Source organism: Sminthopsis crassicaudata, chromosome 2, assembly GCF_048593235.1.
Source record: "Sminthopsis crassicaudata isolate SCR6 chromosome 2, ASM4859323v1, whole genome shotgun sequence".
Taxonomy (NCBI): Eukaryota; Metazoa; Chordata; class Mammalia; order Dasyuromorphia; family Dasyuridae; genus Sminthopsis; species Sminthopsis crassicaudata.
Window position 1 is genome coordinate 48,417,774 of NC_133618.1, and position 16,859 is coordinate 48,434,632.

The 16,859-nt window shown below is 37.9% G+C and overlaps 1 protein-coding gene across 1 annotated transcript in view; it reads right to left on the reverse strand.

The window, feature by feature from the left end:
- Positions 1-1,843: 1,843 nt before the first annotated feature.
- SPG7 (SPG7 matrix AAA peptidase subunit, paraplegin) overlaps positions 1,844-16,859 on the reverse strand; it is an 82,050-nt gene continuing 67,034 nt past the window's right edge. Inside the window, exons 13-17 of the mRNA XM_074286175.1 lie at positions 14,614-14,729; positions 12,465-12,621; positions 11,172-11,338; positions 9,618-9,695; positions 1,844-2,745 (exon numbers count right to left, since the gene is read on the reverse strand). Coding sequence (XP_074142276.1) covers positions 2,530-2,745; positions 9,618-9,695; positions 11,172-11,338; positions 12,465-12,621; positions 14,614-14,729 — 734 coding nt within the window. The 3' untranslated portion in view covers positions 1,844-2,529. The remainder of the gene's footprint in view (positions 2,746-9,617; positions 9,696-11,171; positions 11,339-12,464; positions 12,622-14,613; positions 14,730-16,859) is intronic.

The following is a 16,859-nucleotide window of genomic DNA, read 5'->3' on the forward strand; positions in this document are numbered from 1 at the left end:
CATTGTACAGAGCAACAAGATTACATAATGAGTAACTCTGATGGACTTGATTCTTCAACAATGAGGTGATTCAGAGCAATGCCAATAGCCTTGGGAAGGAAAGTGCCATCAGCATCCAGAGAGAAAACTGTGGGGATTAATGTGGATCACAATATTTTCACCCTTTTTTGTTTTGTTGCTTGATTGGATTTTTCCTAATTTTTTCCCTTTTGATCTGATTTTTCTTGCACAGCATGACAAAAATGAAAATATGTTTAGAAGAACTGCACATGTTCAACCTAAAAAAAAAAAAAAGAATACTTCTCTCAAAACTTGCCTACTAATTTTACTAGATTTACCTCTTGAACATCAGTAGGTTATGGTCTAGAAAAAAATAAAACACTCCTAGGAAGAGTCTAAATAAATTTTTTAAAAAATTCTAAGATATACCTGAGTCTGACAGGAAATAATGAAGTGTTTTAGTACATGGCAGGGATCATGTGAGTCAGAGGCTTCAAAGTATGGCCTCACCCACCAGCAGCCAGCTTTATTTCATCTGTGCAGTGCTCCTAGACTCTGAACAGTCTCCAAGTTAAGCCAGGAGACTGTTCCCAATGTGGTGCTGCTGCCTTAGGAAGTCTGCTCTAGACCAGCAGCCTGGAGGACCGGTCCATTCCAGAATTTTGTCTGTTACCTTACCATGATGGAAAACTTCCATCCTACAATTCATTCCTTTATTTATAGTGCTTATAATTACTATACAAATGATATTTCTTCTTGGAAATGGATTCCATGTCCTATACAAAGATTCTCTTTAGATAACACTTCTAGGTTTACAAAGATATAACTATATATATATGATTTATTATCTCACCATTACCCCATGAAATATCATCCCTATGTACAGTTGAGAAAATCAAGATTCCTAGAAGTGACGTGTACAAGTCACCCCACTCACGGACCGTGTCTTCTAAATGTACTTCTATTCCCACAATACTAGATTGCATCCCTTGCGATTTCCTGTGCTCCTACAGTTTTAACAGATGATGTGTTAAAACTCAGTAGGAGAATAATTCACTTGGGGATTTGGTCATAGGGGGGTGTGAACTAAGCTGGTTCCCTTCTGTAGACTTTTCTGAATGGTCACCTTAATGAAGAGCTGCATTCTAAAATCAAACGTGAGCCTATACTATCCTGAGCTTGTATAATGTTAGTTCAAGTTTTTCTTGGGCTATGGAAATCTACCACAGAATCCTGGGGGCAGCAGAGTGCTGTCTGTGAATGAAACAGCCCTGATAAATACCAATTGGGTTTAATTGGGGCGTATGCCAAAAAGCAATATGGCAAATTTGTTTCAGTGCCCTCTCAGGGATAACAAAATTGCCATCCTATAATTCATTCCCTACAGGTATTTGTAACAGCTGCCTGGGTTCACATAAGTAACACAAACAGGACATTTCTTCTTGTACACTAATTCTAAGAATAGCAATTTAGTATATTAAATCTTATTTCTTCATGACACATACCCCTAATCTGTGCCTCCAAATAGTTCTCTGTAGAGAAACTTGAGGGATGGGGAAAAGTGTTGAATAAATCACAGATATTTTCTTATAAAGTTGTTTCTTTTCATATACTAAGGAAGAAGTAAACCAAAATGAATCTCCATCCATCAGTGATGAAAATGGGCTCTTCCAAATAGTGAATGACAGATGCACTGAATGAGAGATTAAAAATGATTTTGAATCCATGGCTCCTACAAAATGGAACTATTCTAACAATAGAATCTACAAACTAATGTCAAAAAAAATCAGACACATAAACCCAACCAGTCCCCTCCATGAGGCCTGGCTAAGTTGTGCAGAGGTGGATGTCAGTCTCCAAAATTTATTAAACAAACATTATAACAGTTCTTTCAGGTAGTAAATAGCACGGTGTCATAAATACTTTGAAAATAAAGCATTAATAATTATCTCTGTAAACATGGTATTCAGTTAAATTGCATCAGGTAAAGATATTTTAATCCCATAAATTTGCTTTCTTCCATTTCCCAAATCGTAAGCTAGTTTATTTATCTACCAGATGACAGAATGAGAAGGCTCCCAGTTAAAAAATATAATAATTACCAGATCTATAGAGTGGTAGAGTCCTTTCTGGAGTCCTTTCATTATTTATTGTGAGAGTGTCAGAAGAACCATAGGAAAGGTCATATACTGACTGTCAGGTAGACATGTGATTCCTAAGAATGTGACCGCTGCTCTCCATGGACGACAGGTCTGCACTCCTCTATGTTCTCAAAATGAGTGTTTATAAACCTCTAGGTGATATGCAACATCTGTGTACAGGGAGTGTCCCCGTAGGGGAAAAGACATAAAAACCCCAAATCCTCTGCAAAGGGATTTACTGATGGCTGCCAAGTGAGGGCAGCTTAGACCTGCAGCTGGGGCGGCTGCCTAGTGTCCTTGGTGCGATGTTATGGGGTCAGGGTGAGGTTTGGACACAGGAGCTGCAGACCCAGGTCACTAGAGGGGACGCCCGTGGGCAGCGTGCGGACTACTTTGGCTGGGCCGGCTCGTCCTCGTCCAGGTCCTCGTCACGGGGGTGCTGAGCGGGGGGTGGCTCATCCTCCTCTGGGCCCTGCTGCTCACGCTCTGCGTCAATCCACTTCTGCGGGGTAATCATTTTTTTGGGCCCATGGGGAGGCGGCCCAATCAAGGCCTCGATGTCCTCATAGTTTATCACTTCCTTCTCCAACAAAGCATCAGCCAGCTAGAATAAACAAGCACAGCTCTGTGTGAGCCTGAGAGCCAGCTCAGAGACAGAGACAAGAGCCTTTTGAGACCAGAGGACCCTGAATGAAAGGGAGAGCCATTCACAGAACATCCACGGCGGCTAACAAACATCTCAGCCTTCCCAGGATCCAGGAAATGGGGCTCAAAGGGGCATTTCTGTGAGACTATCAAGCCAGCTCCAGGACAAATCATTTTCCCATGGAAGCAGTGACAAGAAGAGGACAGGAGGAGGACCCATCTTGAGAAGGAATCTCTGCCTTCCTCTCCTAACAATATCTTATTGTCTGGCAGCAGATGCTGGGATTTGGGACACACACACATACACACACACATACACATACACACACATCTGTCTATATTTCTCTCTCTCTTTGTCATCAGTGCAGCCAGGAAAGGGGAAAGGTGCTGACATCTAGGAGTGCTGCTGAGGAAGGGAGAAAGTCACCTCCAACATAAGATGGCCTAAGACATGAGTGTATGGAGGTTTTCAAATAAGACATAGAGGCAAAGCAGAGTCAACAAGACTGGCTCTATTGCTCTGAACCCAAGTGTGAAGAATGCCGGCAGATTAAGAAATAATAAGAATAAGAAAACATTCCTTGTTTCTGGTGAGCCAAGTCTCAAAATCTGACAAACATTTTACTGAAGACTTAATACCTATGAAACACTGAGCTAAACTCATGCTGGGTTCAACAACGAACAGCCATGATCCTTGACCTCAAGGAACACAAAGGGTTTAGGGAAAAACTCTCTAACTAAGGGTAAAATGTGAAAATTGCTATAGGAAAAGTGCAGTGTTATGGGAATATAGAAGAAAATGAGAATTTTTCCATATGGGGAAGGAGGCATTTGTGGTTGGGATTAGGGCAGGATTTCAACAGGAGATAAGGGTGAATGAATGGGAACAGCAAGAGCAAGGAACAGAGAAGGGAAAATTCAGGCTTTGATTAAAACGACTTTTAACTGAAATATATTGTATATGAAGAACAACAGTGGAAATTAAGGTTAGGAAGGTTAGGACCAGACCTTGGAAAACGGCCTTCAAAATCCACCAGAATTCTCTGATAATAGGATTTCCAACATTTATCTAACAAATTCCTGTTCTTCAGGCAATATTTAGGGAGCTATTGAGTAGGAAAAACTGATCAAACTGTGGCTTGTCTGTATGCCACAGTCAAGCAACAGAAAATTATAAATATAAATACTCATGGGTGATTCTGAAAAACAGATTAAAAGAGATTTAGATGGCTTTTCAAACTTTAATCTTCTTGTGACACAGCTTTCCTAGCTCCTGCTGCAGTGATAATATGGGTCTATTTTCAATCCATCCTCAGAAAACACCTTATTCCTTACATTTTCACTTATGGTAATGGGAGAAAGCTAAGGAGCTTGGGAATCCCCACTGAAAATTCTTAAAGGAGACAAAAATGAAGAAATGGAACTGTCTCATTTCACTTTTGATCTCGCAATTCTCCAAAAAAGAATCAATAGTGGTAACCTGGCAGAGATATTTTGAAAGTTTTTTTGAGTAAACAATATATGATTTAAAAAGAGGAAAAGTTACACATTTAATATAAAAAAATCTGTTTTGAGTTTAGGAACCTTTTCTTTTATTGATTCTATTTAATTAAAGCTGCCTTTCTTTCTTAACACTCACAAAAAAGAAAATGAAAATCAAAAAAAGAGAGATATCAGTCCAAATGACTGCTTCTATAGCTAGGAGCTTTATCACAGAGAAAAAATTGACAGGCAGAACACAGGATCATATATTTAGAGCTGGAAAAGCAAATTTTAGTCAGTCCACAAGCACTTATTAGACACAGACTATTTGCCAGCCATTGTGCTTAGGCACTCGGAAGAAAGGCAAAAGGAATATTTATATTTTATACATAAGGAACCTGAGGCCATCTGAGATAATTTGCCGAGGATCCCAAAGCATATTACCACAGGTAGGATCTGAACACAGTTCTCTGATCTTCACCTCATCATCTACTCTTCCCCTGTTCACACTTTCTCTCCCTGACCCTCTTTACCCCCTTTAAACATTTATCATAGACCTTACACCTTTGAGCTGTTTTTTAGAACTACTTACACTAAAGAAAAATTCCCAGATGCTGTTAGTCATCTAGGTGGGATAGAGCTCAGAGGCCATCACTAAAAATAAATAAATAATGACTTTGGGTCAAGAAGAACCCTTTCCAAGAAGGTGAACATTTCAAGAGGTGCTCATAAATACTGGCATAAATTGCTTTAGTTCTTTCCCAATCAGAGCAAAAGATGAAAGTAGAAAATCAGGACAAGATCTAGGGAATAGATAAATGACCTTCCAGATACTGTTTGAAGAGCTTCTCTAACTTCTGCACTGCTTATTTTCTGAAGAAAAAATGTATGACTTGAGAATTATTATTTGGACCCAAAATGCTAGGAAATTTAAAAAATTTTAACTTGAGAAAAAATACACTGAAAATATGAAGACTAGGATATGAAAAAAAAAGTGACCTTTTTTTGAGTAAACAATATATGATTTAAAAAGAGGAAAAGTTACACATTTAATATAAAAAAATCTGTTTGAGTTTAGGAACCTTTTCTTTTATTGATTATATTTAATTAAAGCTGCCTTTCTTTCTAATGTCAAATATTTTGTAATGTTTGTATATTGTGTGTTTAGGAGCTTGTAACTGAAATGATTAAAGAGAATTTTTATTTAATTTATGCTGTTGATTTTTTTGTAGTGTTTATAAAATGCTCATTTGGACAAATCTCGATATTAAAATTCCACTGAGGTCCAAGACAATTCCAATATACCTGGGATGGAAAATGTCATATGAATCCAGAGAAAGAACTATGGAAACTGAAGGTAGACAGAAACATATTATTTTACCTTTTTCCCCCCTTTCTTTTGGTTTGTCTCCTTTTGATTTTTTTCACAACATGACTAATATGAAAATATGTTTACAATGTCTGCACATATATAATCTGTATCAGACAGGAGAGGGCAGGAAGAGAGGGAGAAAAAAAATGTGGAACTCAAAATCTTACAAAAGTGAATGTTGGGGGAAGCTAAATGGTGCAGTGGATAGAGCACCAGCCCTGAAGTCAGGAGGACCCAAGTTCAAATCTGGCTCAGACACTGAACCCATCCTAGCTGTGTGACCCTGGGCAAGTCACTTAACCCCAATTGCCTCAGCCAAAAAAAAAAAAAGTGAATGTTGAAATATATTTTTACATGTAATTGGAAAGAAAAATAAAATACTAATAAGTGAAAAAAATTAAAATAAAATTCCAATGAAATGTTAAAAAAAAAATTTAATACCCTTCTGAATGCCTTGATCAAAACACCCTTCCTTGGCCAAAACTGACATATTGCTTTCCTCTATTAGAAGGCAAGCTCACTAAAGATAGGGACAGCTTTGCTTTTTTATTTTTGTATTCCAAGACTCAAAACAGTATATGGCACATAGTTAAGAATGTAAAAAAGATTTTTTTCACTTATTTATTCACTCATTCAACACTTTGCCTCCCCTGGAAGATGTAGTAACAGTCTTGGAATAATTGATAAATGTCAAAACAGAGAATTTCTGAAATTCAGAGAAGGCTTTGGGAAATCATCCATATCCCCTCTAGCCTCCTAGCTATCTTGGAACTGAAGCCCATGTATCCTCACTGCCAAGGAAGCAGAGAATGGAAAAACTTCATTACTATCTTGAGAAGAAAGTTTGTGGATACTTCTGAGGTTCTGCAAAGTCTTTTTTAGTTTTCACAAGAAAAATCAAAGCTTTCCAAACAGGGAAACAGCTGAAAGATCTAGCTCTGTGTCAGGTATAGGGTCAAAAAGAGTTAAGTCTTCTGGTCAAACACTTAAATTCAAATCTGTATTTTTATCCAAACTTCTCAAATACTGACAAATCATTTTTACATGGCTGTCACGCTGGCACTTCAAACTCAGCATATCCAAAACTGCATTATCTTTTTCTAAGTCTCCTTTTGATGTCACCTTTTCTATCAAGGATGCCTACCCATCCAACCCAGTCAATCCATGATTGAAATCTTGCTGTCATCTTTGATTCTTCCTTCCTCCCTGACCTCTTTTATACAAGCAATAGCTCAACCCTATTAATTCTTTCACAACCAAATCTTTGGCATCTGGCCTCTCCCTTTTATTTTCACTACCCTCACCTGTAGCATAAAGGTAGTGAGTCCCTTCATGGGAGTATTTTGGTAACTTCCCAATGGGTCTTCCCATATATTTAATCTCTGCTCTTTGAACTTCCTTGTTACGCTATTACCAGACTTTTAAAAATAATTCAGTTACTCCCCCTTGCCTAACAAGTTAATTCAAAGTCCTTGGTAATGAGTAACATTCAAGGGCCTCTTCAATCTGGTACCATCCTGTCTTTCCTTGGGCTCGCCTTACTTCTAGCCTCTAGGCCGCCAGATTCATTCCTACACCCTGACCCATTAAGCTTCCCTGCTTTGTATCAATGCCTGGAATGAACTTCTCTTGCTGAATTCCCATTCTTCCATGAGAGACCATTTCCTCTGCATCTACCTTATGATCACTATCCTGTTGTAGTCTGGTTTTTCAGCTTTCCTCTTTCTACATCCGACATGTTTTCTGATTCCTAGACATATCTCCCCTTCAACCAGTATCTCTCCCAATTTTTTTTCTGCAACCTCAGCCCCACTTGACTGCAAACCTAAAACACCTAAACAACTTTGACCACTGTGCTATCCTGAAGCATGGCATCCATAGAGCTTTGTGTAGTCATGCACCAACTCCTTAAAGCAATCTTTCAAATGTACGAGAATTAATAACTCCTTCTGCAGCCTGAAGACAGCTGGACTGGAGGCTCTTGGGTGAAACCAAGGGTTCTATCTCTTCCTTTCCCAATCCCAGGCCCACTGTGAAAGTATCAATTCCAGGCTGTCCTGAGCCCATTCTTTATCAATGGACTTACCCCTTCTCTGACTTGATTACACAGGACTGATATAAGAGCTTCTCTCTTTAGCACTGGCTGGCTTATCCAATTCTTCTGCAAAGTCCCTTGAGTCCCAGTGTTCCACCCCAACAAGGCATTCCTTTTCTGTACTACTCTGACTTATCTCTTAGATACCAGGAGTTATAGATCAGCAATCAAAGCAATAAATGACTTAGAACAGGTCACAGATCTAGAGTCAGAAGAGAATGAAGGAAACGCAGGACCAGCCTTTTCATGCTAAGCAACTGGATATAAAGATGGAAGGAAAACAGTCCTTGTTCTCCTGGGCTTCTATCCAAATGAGTAAGACAACCTTTCATAAATCAACATATAATGCCATGAATTGTGTAAAATAAAAGTTGAGAATACCAAGAGAGTCAAATGACTCCACCTACTCATAGTCTATTGAGGCTGAATCCCAGGGAAGTTAAGTGTAAGGAAGGCCAGAAGCAGTGACTAGTCCAAGTTCACTTAGGCAGTAAGCAGCAGAAGGGGATCTGAGTCTGACACCAAATCTACTGCCATTGCTGCTGTGCCACGCTACCCATGTTATGGAGGTTCCCTCTCCCCTACTAGGCTAAGCTGCTTCATGAAGGCAGCACCCATGTTTTAGGCAGCCCCTCACTTTGCACTATCTAACATAAGTGGCTCCCAAAGTATCCTAGGGAAGCAAGAAGGAACCAGGCTTGCAATCACAGAATTTCATTGGTGGAAGGCACCTCTGTGACCACCTAGTACCACCTAGACCTAAGAAGAATCATCCCTAGAGTGCAGCAGAGAGGCTCATCCAACCTTTCCCAGGTAGGACTTCAATAAGAAGGGACACATGACCTCCCAAACAGCCCATTCTACTTTTGGAAGTGCTGAAGTCAGAGGATTTGGCCTTAAATCCAACCTCAAAACCTCACTCTGTACCTGTGACCTTGGTAGTCACCTCGTGGGCCCACATCCTCAACTGGAGAAAGAGGGGCAAGACTGGATGCCAGTTTACACTCTAGGATTTTAATCACAGACCTCACCAAGATGTTCTGAACGCTAAATGTTCTCTTCAAAAGAGACAGGACAGGAGAACAATGACAGAAAGAAAGGAGAAAGAGTTCGAGATCACTTCTCTTCTGGGACTTCTCACCTCCTTGAAAGGTTTTAGCAAATGCTGATTCTAACTTGTTTTGGCTTCTTAGATCCCACCCATACATGCCCAACCACCCCCAAAAAGCATGTAAATAAATGTCTGTTTGGTTGGTTACCCAGCAGCACCAGAACCGGGGAAACCAAAAGATAGAATTCTACACATGATGACTTAAAATATGGGAGGATCACTAGGTCCCTCAGAGACAAATGTACTAGCTGAATACACTAACTTCCCACTTTTGTTTTGTTTTTAATCATAATCCAATTGCTGCCTTCTGTCTAGTTCTTTATATAAAATGGTATTTCTGACCCTTCCCATCTCACATAATCAGCCAGTCACACACAAGCTGAGAATTATGGTGACAAATTTATAATGAACCCTATATTTTCCTACCACAATTTTTGGGATCTTTAATGTGGGTTAGGGGTGTTGCTTGAAGTCAAACAGAGTTCTTCACCTTTGTAAAGATAACACAGGGACAGAATCAAAAAATGGCCTCCTTATTAATAGACTGACCAATAAAAAGCAATTTCCTTAGCTTATCCAAACAATATTTGTGGTTACTACTAAGACATGAAAAGAGAAAAAAGAGAAAAGCAGATGAAAAAGGAAGATGGTTGAAGAAAAGAAGCAGAAAGTATACTTCATGCAGAGAGAATCCTGAACTCAGTGGGTCATAGGTGCTCTAACTAGCTCAGACCTCAAAGACAGAGCCCCAAACCCCAACAGGATACATACTGAATGCAATTTGGCTTGGTTTTCCAGGAGTACTTTCTCTGTGTGCCTGTATGCTTTAGCCACCAGCTGTTTTGCTTCCTGTAGGAAAAGGAGGAAAATTTCCTATGGTGAGAATCTACAATTTATGGCTACAATTCTTAATTCCAGTTTTTAAAAAATATACTTCAGTTTAAACAATTTAATTTTCTGGCCTACAGTTTCTTAATCAGTAAAACAATAAAATAGGATTAAGTGAATACTTAAGATCCCACACCAAGCTCTATATCCTATGACAAAAACATCTATTAAATCCCAGAATGAGCAAGTAACTGAAGCAATTTCTTCCCCAGAGTAGTGCCTCAATACAAGGCCCTCATTTATTGTTAGCTAAGGCTCATGCAGAGCCCCCTTTCATCAACAAATAAGCTAGAAGGGGCTCAGTCCACTCTATTCTGTGCACTTTAAGGGTTGTTCAGCTCCCTAATGGTGCTCTGTTCTTTCTCTTTGGTTTTCTACTATTTCCCTAGGTGAGAGTGTCCTCCCTTGCTAGTTCCCTGACCCAAAGATAACTTTAAACCTGGCAACACAGGAAGGCTATATTTTAGGAGACACACTACTCAATTTTTTGGAGTTGGAATTGATGCTAGCCCTCAATCTAGAAAGGAGTAAGGTAAAAACCAAATAACAAAAATGTAAATGATGCTATGCTTATGTTATCTTCTTGTCAAGTTTTGAGCGAGATATTTTCATTATTATTAACTCTATTTGGAGAAAGTTTTTGATCCTGAGTTTCTTCAGCTGGTTACTAATTTTATTAGGATTAGATTAGGAAAAGCTGTATATTATAGCCAACTCTACCATGACAAAGAAATAATCACTATTTTCTGGGAACTGAGTGGATGCCCATCAATTGGGTGATGACTTGAATAAGTTGTGGTAGATGAATGTTATGGAATATTGTTTTATAAAAAATGATAATCAGGCTGATTTCAGAAAAGGCGAGAAAAATTTACATGAACTGATGCTAAATGAAAGCAGAACCAAGAGAACACTGTACACAGAAACAGCTAGTTTGTGTGATGATCAACTATGAGAAATTTGGCTCTTATCAGCAATGTGCTAATCCAAGGAAATTCCAATACATTTAGGATGGAAAATATCATCCACATCCAGAGAGAGAGACTGAATATGGATTGAAGAATAGCATTTTCACCTTTTGTTGTTGATGTTGTTTGTTTGCTTTTTTTTTTTCTTTCAGAGACTAGAAAAACATTAAAATGTGAAAAACTAGATTCAACTAGGAATGGTGGATAACGCTGAATGGTGAGAAACCCTGAAAAGCTGTGAGTTTCATGAAAACAAAGAAAAGAGAGTTCTTATATATTTCCCTCTTTTTTCCCAAACAACAAACTACTTTGGAAAAGAGAAAACCACAGCTGCTCCTAGTGATAAGGGCACCAGCTTTTAGGATTTGCCCTATCAACTTGGATTCCCCTGCTAGGAAATTAGTCCATTCAACAACAGTAACAAAATATCTAGATCTGTGCAGTCAGCTGCCTTTGTATATATACTTACATGATCCATCATTTGTTGAAGCCCTTGGCTAAAGGGTCGTCGCCCTATTCCTGATGTGCTTTCCTGCTGTTCAGGGAAGGAAATAGGGCCAATACTAGGCACCATCCCAAACTGCTTCACCATGGAATAGGCTATTTTAGTGACTTTCCTTAAATCATCCTGTGCCCCTATACAATTCCAATTAAAAAAAAAAAAAAAAAAAAAGATTTTTTTTTATGTTGGTCAATTTAACTGATTTCTCTGGGTAAGACTTTATTCTTCTTTCTAAGTACAAACCTGAATCTGATGGCAGAATTTAAGATATTCTCTATATAATCAAAGATTAAAATAGATAATGGGATATAAGTCAATAGTGAATGACACTTTTTCCTAATCACCTTATTTCACCATCTAATACAAAGAGACCAATTATTTCTATATCTAATTCTATCCCATAAATAGGAAAATAAATTCTTAATATCCTAATGTTATTAAAATCAAGCATTAGGCAAATTAGCAATTATTAGGAATAGGCACTTATATGGCAATGCTGAGTTTCTTTCACCCCATTTTTTTCATAAACTTTTGTTTGATTCCTCAGTCAAATTATATTTACTGATATTGGTTTCATTACAATCACATTTAAGTTTAAGTTAATGCTGTTTTGTGAATTTAGATTGAAATTTAGTACCTAACATTGCAAATTTCCACATACTGAGAGTATGAATTTAAACCAGGTGAATATTCACAGCTGAATCCCTGAACATACTTGTTTGGATTTGTGTTCTAAGGCCCAAAAGAACATTCACTTTTAACTAACTTGTAATAGGAGCTATACTCAGTATTAAACCAATTTAGATTTTTTTGAGTTCTTAAATACACGTCAATTTTAATTAAGCTAAAATATTTACCTAAGATTTTTATTACCTACTCTTCTCCAAACATTATGCTAATATTAAGGCTAATGCAGATACCAAAATAAAGGTTCTATCCCCAATGAATGGTCACGAATAAGCTGTTTGACCTCTTTCCTACTCCCAGGAAAAGATGCCATCTCTATGGCAAGAGTTTTTTAAAAAATTATTTTTTTTTAAAGCTCCACATTTCTTTTAGTTATATCTCCTTTTTTGAGTACCTAAACAGGATATTCCAGGAAACAGCCTAATTTATTCCAAATTTTGTGACCCTATTCATGACCACTAACTCTGAAACAAGACAATCTGGCTTTGATGTTGCTTCTGTAAAAGGATATTATTGTAGTGTACCCAATGCTAAGAAACTCTTCAATGATTCATCTAAGAGCTGGCTTCTCACCTGATGTAACCTTATTAAAAGAAATGGCTTCAGACACTCGGCCTCCCAAAGCCATGCACATCCGTTCAAATAGCTGCTCCTTAGTAAAGAGATACTGGTCTTTGGGGAGGATCTGAGAAAATCCCAGGGCAGCATTTGTCCTTGGTGCTATGGATACCTGAAAAATGTCAAAATCGGCCACAAATTTTATAAACAAGGGAGACTTTAAAAATACAAAAGAATCAATCTGAGAGGAAGTAATGCAACACTGGTGCTATTTTTAATCTCAAGCTTACAAAGAAGTTAAAACATGTACACCAAACTAATTTGGACAATAGAATTTTAATAGTGAAGCAGTACAATTTGTAGAAGTAAAAAGGAACTTTCAGTTTATAGTCACTAGTTTTGAGGTTGAATGTATTTTGAAGCATGCAAAATGCCTAAGAAAAATATCACACCAATTCAATTACTACATTCATTGTAATGGGACATTTATAAACCAAATTCTCTAATAATCCATTGCTTCTTTAATTCCAGGGTAATTCATTAAATATAACCAAGCAGAACTATGAAATCACAAGCATCCCTGAGTAGATTGTTTTCTAAATCATCCTACAAATAGGAACTTCTCTTAAATACAGGAGGAAATGGATAATCCTAAAGTTGTCTGGAAATAATGCATATCTGTCGCTAACAAAAGCGTAGATTCTGAGTCAACTGAAAATCAAGTAAGATGACTATAAAAGTTAGTTCTACTAATTGTAGTACCTCAGAATTGAAAGCTAATGGTGGTCTTCATAAGAATCTTAATAGATGAAATTTTCTCTTATACTTTCATCCCTTAATCCTCTTCAGTAATGTGTGGTTTTCTTGAAGTACATAGATACGCAATGTTCTAGATCCTGGCCATGTAATAATGATCATCATTATAAACATTTATTTTAGACTATACCTGTGATTTCATTGGTATAGGGAATTTCTGATGAGGAAACTCTCCTCTATTATAGCCTCATAGCATTTTGAGGAGCACCAAGGGGTTCAGTGACTTTCCTAGGCTCTTTCTGAGGTTGAGTGCCTTAACATATACATGAAATATTTTTTTTAATCTACAATTCTGGAAAGTCTGCAAAGTACTTAATAATATTCTCACATTTGAGCCTCACCATTGGGCTGGGAGGTTAAATATTACAGGAACTCTCACTTCAAATTTAGAAAGAAATAAACTGATCTGAGGGAGGTCAAGTGATCACACAGCTCCTAAGGATCAGAGATGGTTTGGAATCCAGGTCTTCTGTATTCTAAGTCTAACTCTCTATTCACTATGATAAAACTTCTTTCAAAAAATCAACAGATAATTACTATGCACTTACTACTTAGCAGGTACTGTGGTTGCAGTGGGGAATATAAATATAAAAAAGTGAAAGTCTCCTCCCTTAAAGGGCTTATTGAGACTTTATAGAACATTCAGTAAATGAAAAGTGATTTTTTTTGAGGGCTATGGAAAGTGGGATTATGAAGAGCTGAATAAAAATGGAAAGAATTAGCTAAGTTCTCCTTAAGGACATAGAATTTGAGAAGTACCTTGAAGGGATATAGGAGGGGTTGCAATAAAGAAATATGAAGAAGAGCAATGCAGGTTTGAGGCAGTTCTGTCCAAAGCCCAGGAGAGAAAAAGAGAAAATGGGAGGGAGAGGGAGGAGGAGAAAGAGGAGTGAGGAGAGGGGGGAAGAGAGAGAGGAAGGAGAGGGGGGGGAGGAAGAGAAAGAGGGAGGAAAGAGGGAAGAAGAAAAAGAGGAAGGAGAGAGCAGGGAAAGAAAAGAATGGAGAGAAAATGAAGAGAGAGTGAGAGTGAGAGCGAAAGCGAGAGCGAGAGAGAGAGCGAGAGCGAGAGAGAGAGCGAGAGCGAGAGCGAGAGCGAGAGCGAGAGCGAGAGCGAGAGAGAGAGAGAGAGAGAGAGAGAGAGAAAGAATCAAACATGGGTTTTAGAAGTCTCCACTGGGCAGCTGAATGGAGGATGGTTTGAAGAACTGCAAGGACAGATATAAGAAAACGATGAAGATGAGGGCATGAACTCAAGTAACTGTGGTGTAGAGAAAGTGGGAGTTGGTGCCAATCAGCTGAGAAGACAGACCCACCCGAGGTGACACATCTCAGCTATCAGCAGCTTTACCTTCATCACTGCCTCCGTGTGCTCCAGCAGCCAGCCAACCAAAGCATGGCCTGACTCGTGAAAAGCCACAATCCTTAGCTCCTCCTTGGACAGAATCTTGCTTTTTTTGGCAGTACCTAAAGAAGATCAAAGATTTAAGAAGTGAGGTACCAATTATTCAATTTCTCTGACCATGTTTTCCTCTTTCAGACTGAGCTACCCACTTCAACAAAGGGCAAAAGTTGGTTGGAGAGTGACGTTTTCCTTCTGCTATTTTCATGTTATCTAATATGTCATCAAAAGGGTTCCTCTGCCAATGATGCATTTTGGGGAACAGATCTAGAACTTACAAAATGGCAAAGACCTTAGGAATCATGAAGACCAATTCCTTCTTTTTACCTGTCTCTGATCAACAGACATAAAGTGATTTGTTCCAGCTTCCCCAGGTTGGCCAGAGGTACAGTCCTGGACCAACATCCTGGACCCTAAGGCTACAGATCCTGTCATACTGTCATATAGGTTGTACTGTCTAAGAGGCTCAAAAACATACTATTTTTTCAAATAGATTTATAATCTTTAAAATATCTAACGTGAAAGCAAATTAGATTTAAGTTCAGAGTAGTTGATTATCCCCCTGTTAGATGTCTCTTTTGGATATTTTAAGAAGTGCCCATTAGGGTTGGATATGAAACAATTTATAGCATTATAATATAACTTGGCATTTGGATGTAACAGATGGAAAGCACACTTCTCTTCAAATATGGGTCAGTTTCAGATTAGATTTAATTATATGTAGCACATAAGTATGTGGTGATTTATGAACAAAAAAGTTTGTTCTAGGTCACAAAGCCTATACCACAAAAACAATATTTGTGAAAAAAAATATAGAGTTTTTAAAATAGAGGGGGAAATGTCAAAGAAGCTCCCCCAGCTTAACTCTCTAATAACAGGAGTTTCAAATACAGGATGTAGGAGAAAAGAGCTTGGGGTGAGGAATCAGAAAATGTGACTTCTTTGTGTGTGACTTTGGGCAGGTATCCATATGTGGACCTAAATTTCTTCAGCCTCACACTGCTTACCTTGAAAAACTATTATGATACCAAATATGATAACAAAAGCAAAGGCAAAACTATAAAGCACAATACAGATCGAAGGTACACTGATATGACTGTTTCAAACTAGTATGGTAAACCTAGTCTTCAACTTTGATTGCTCTGGATGCACTGGAAAAACAAAACTGACTTCTAAATAAAGCGATCATCATTATCTTCTGCTATCCTCCTTTCTCCTTTTGGGAAAGCACAGCATCAGCAGCCAGATGTCAGTCCAATACTTGGTATCAGACCTCAGAGAGTCTTTGTTATAAAACACCAGAGGTTCATCTTCTTTGTTTGGAACTAGGGATTTCACTGGCAGAGAAAGGGAGAAAACCTTCCACTATTAATGTAGGTCAGTAACTGTTATGGTAGGAACTAGTTTTAGGCATCACAGAAATTAAGGGAGGGGTCTCAAGATCATACAGCTCATATCTGTAGGAAGGATAAGAGGAAAGCAGGTCACCCAGATTGAGGTGAGACTTCCATCAACAACACTTGTTAAAAAATTCATCTTAGGTCAACCAAAACTGCTTTCTGCTCTTGGCAAAAACTTTTCTATTTTTCCCCCTTAAACTATTGTTTAATTCCTTAGTCAAATTATATTTATTGATGTGGATCTTCTGCAAGATGAAGATTCTATATTTACTACAAACAAGCCTTGGCTAAATTTCCCTTATTTGACTGAAGGTAACTCCTCAGAGCAAAAAAAAAAATTCCAAAATTAACAATAACAACTACTAACTTCATAACTACTTCCCAACCTCTGTAGTTAAGATTACAAGCTAATGTTGAGGAAAGGAAAAAGGATTTGAAAATTCCATCTTGACAACCTGAATGTAATTTTTTAAAAAGAAAGGACAATATTAAAGATATTTCCTTAAAATACAAATCTCAAAAACCCTACTGTTGTTCTTATTTGAATTTAATTGGTTACAAAAATAAAACTATTTTCTAATGATTTATAAATAACCATCTTGTATTTTAGACTACAGATGACTATCAATTCTCTGAATCAATGGAAGGAAGCACCCCAATGGCTAGTCCAAAAACAAATAAATTTTTATTAAATGTGTGCTAAGTGCAAGTCACTGAAGATATAAAGAAAAAAAATGAAAAATCTCTGTCCCAAGGCATCTACAAAGGTATACATTAAAAAACAAATAAATATGA